The sequence below is a fragment of the Hippocampus comes genome, unplaced genomic scaffold, assembly GCF_001891065.2.
Source record: "Hippocampus comes isolate QL1 unplaced genomic scaffold, H_comes_QL1_v1.1 scaffold55, whole genome shotgun sequence".
NCBI lineage: Eukaryota > Metazoa > Chordata > Actinopteri > Syngnathiformes > Syngnathidae > Hippocampus > Hippocampus comes.
In genome coordinates this window covers 689,880-691,225 of record NW_017806170.1, presented here as the reverse complement: position 1 = coordinate 691,225, position 1,346 = coordinate 689,880, and the positions used below count along the sequence as shown (strand labels likewise).

Sequence of the window (1,346 nt, the reverse complement as noted above, 5' to 3'; positions counted from 1 at the left end):
TTGGCGGGTATGTTTGAGGCCCCCCCCCCCCCCGTTTAAATACGGTATTCTGATTGAAATTACTCATAAAATAGTCGAGCGGTGGGATTGGTCCTTAACTGAGTCATTTTGAGTCGACAGCAAGTGGAAAAATGGCCGCCCTCAATGGCTGCTGAATCATAATTCACAAACAATATTCATCAGAATGTTGAGTTTCGACTTTTGGGGGCGCTTAGAGCATATTAGTGTCAAGAATTTTTTATTTTTTTTTAGTTTCTTTTCTTGAAGCACTTGTGTTAACTTTCAAACTGCATTATGTTTTCAAAAGCCACAAATGCTTTTTGTCATTGAACGACAGGTCATTAAAATGGCAACAGCTCCAGCGGTTAGCCACGATACATTTTGAGTGACAGCATCGATTGACGCCATCTAAAAACGTGCTTGTGTTTACTGTATTTTACCATTTGTTCAATAAAATGATTAAAAGTGCACCGGCAACTGTGTCCTTGACCACGGGAAGACGGATTACAAATCATGGTAACTAGCAATGGTAGGCTAGATTAAACATTCTAATGAAGTTCACTTGGTCATAGTCGTGCACTTGTGTAGTTGAAGTCAGTTGTACTTTGCAAGAGGCACTTTGCACATCAGCTTCTTTTGTTAAGCGTGAAATGATCCCAATCTTGGGAGATTCTCTGTCTTTTATGCACTTTTTCCTTCGGGCTTGCGGTTGTTGCTCTTTAGTGACAGCCCGTGTGGGAAAACAACGACAACAAAATCCTGTGACATAGCGTACGATTGAAAAATCTCTACGTGCAGAGAAGTTGCAAAAACTGAACGGCGAAGGATCACCGTATTTTGAAAGTAATAAATAAAATGATGCAACTCTCTGCTGCACTGACCAGCGATCAGTGGCTGAACCAACGTCTGGCCAGGCGGCGGGATGGTGGTGAAGCCAAGGGTCGCCAGGGGAGGTGGCACGTATGCTGAGCCGGGTATCGGCAGCGCTTGCTGGGAGGTGCAGGAAGACGAGGACGAGGAGGCCGCTGACGTGGGCACCAAGGGCAGAGAGGATGGCACCCCGGGAGTGGACTGCACATAGGTGATCCTGCGGAGTTGAAAGGACTGTTTTAGTGGAAAATGTCGACGGGGTGACTGGGTTGAACAATGTGACAGATACAGGAAGGAAGCTTGGTCAGAGAACAAAAGCAGAAGTTGTGCAGAGGATGCGTCGTGTTACACGTGTGGGTGTGTAGCTGAGAGGTAGCGTGTGGGGGTGGACGGCCGAGGCAGCGCAGGGGCCACCAGGAGCATGACTAACGTATCCAGAATAGAGCAGCTCCGCCACAGCAGCGCCCCTGCTGTAC

The 1,346-nt window shown here is 47.3% G+C and overlaps 1 protein-coding gene across 2 annotated transcripts in view; it reads right to left on the bottom strand.

Annotated features, from left to right (window-relative positions):
* cicb (capicua transcriptional repressor b) overlaps positions 1–1,346 on the bottom strand; it is a 39,201-nt gene that overhangs the window by 3,916 nt on the left and 33,939 nt on the right. For both annotated transcript variants that reach the window (XM_019896061.1, XM_019896062.1), the window contains exon 14: positions 882–1,087. In XM_019896061.1, the coding sequence (XP_019751620.1) occupies positions 882–1,087 (206 nt within the window). The remainder of the gene's footprint in view (positions 1–881; positions 1,088–1,346) is intronic.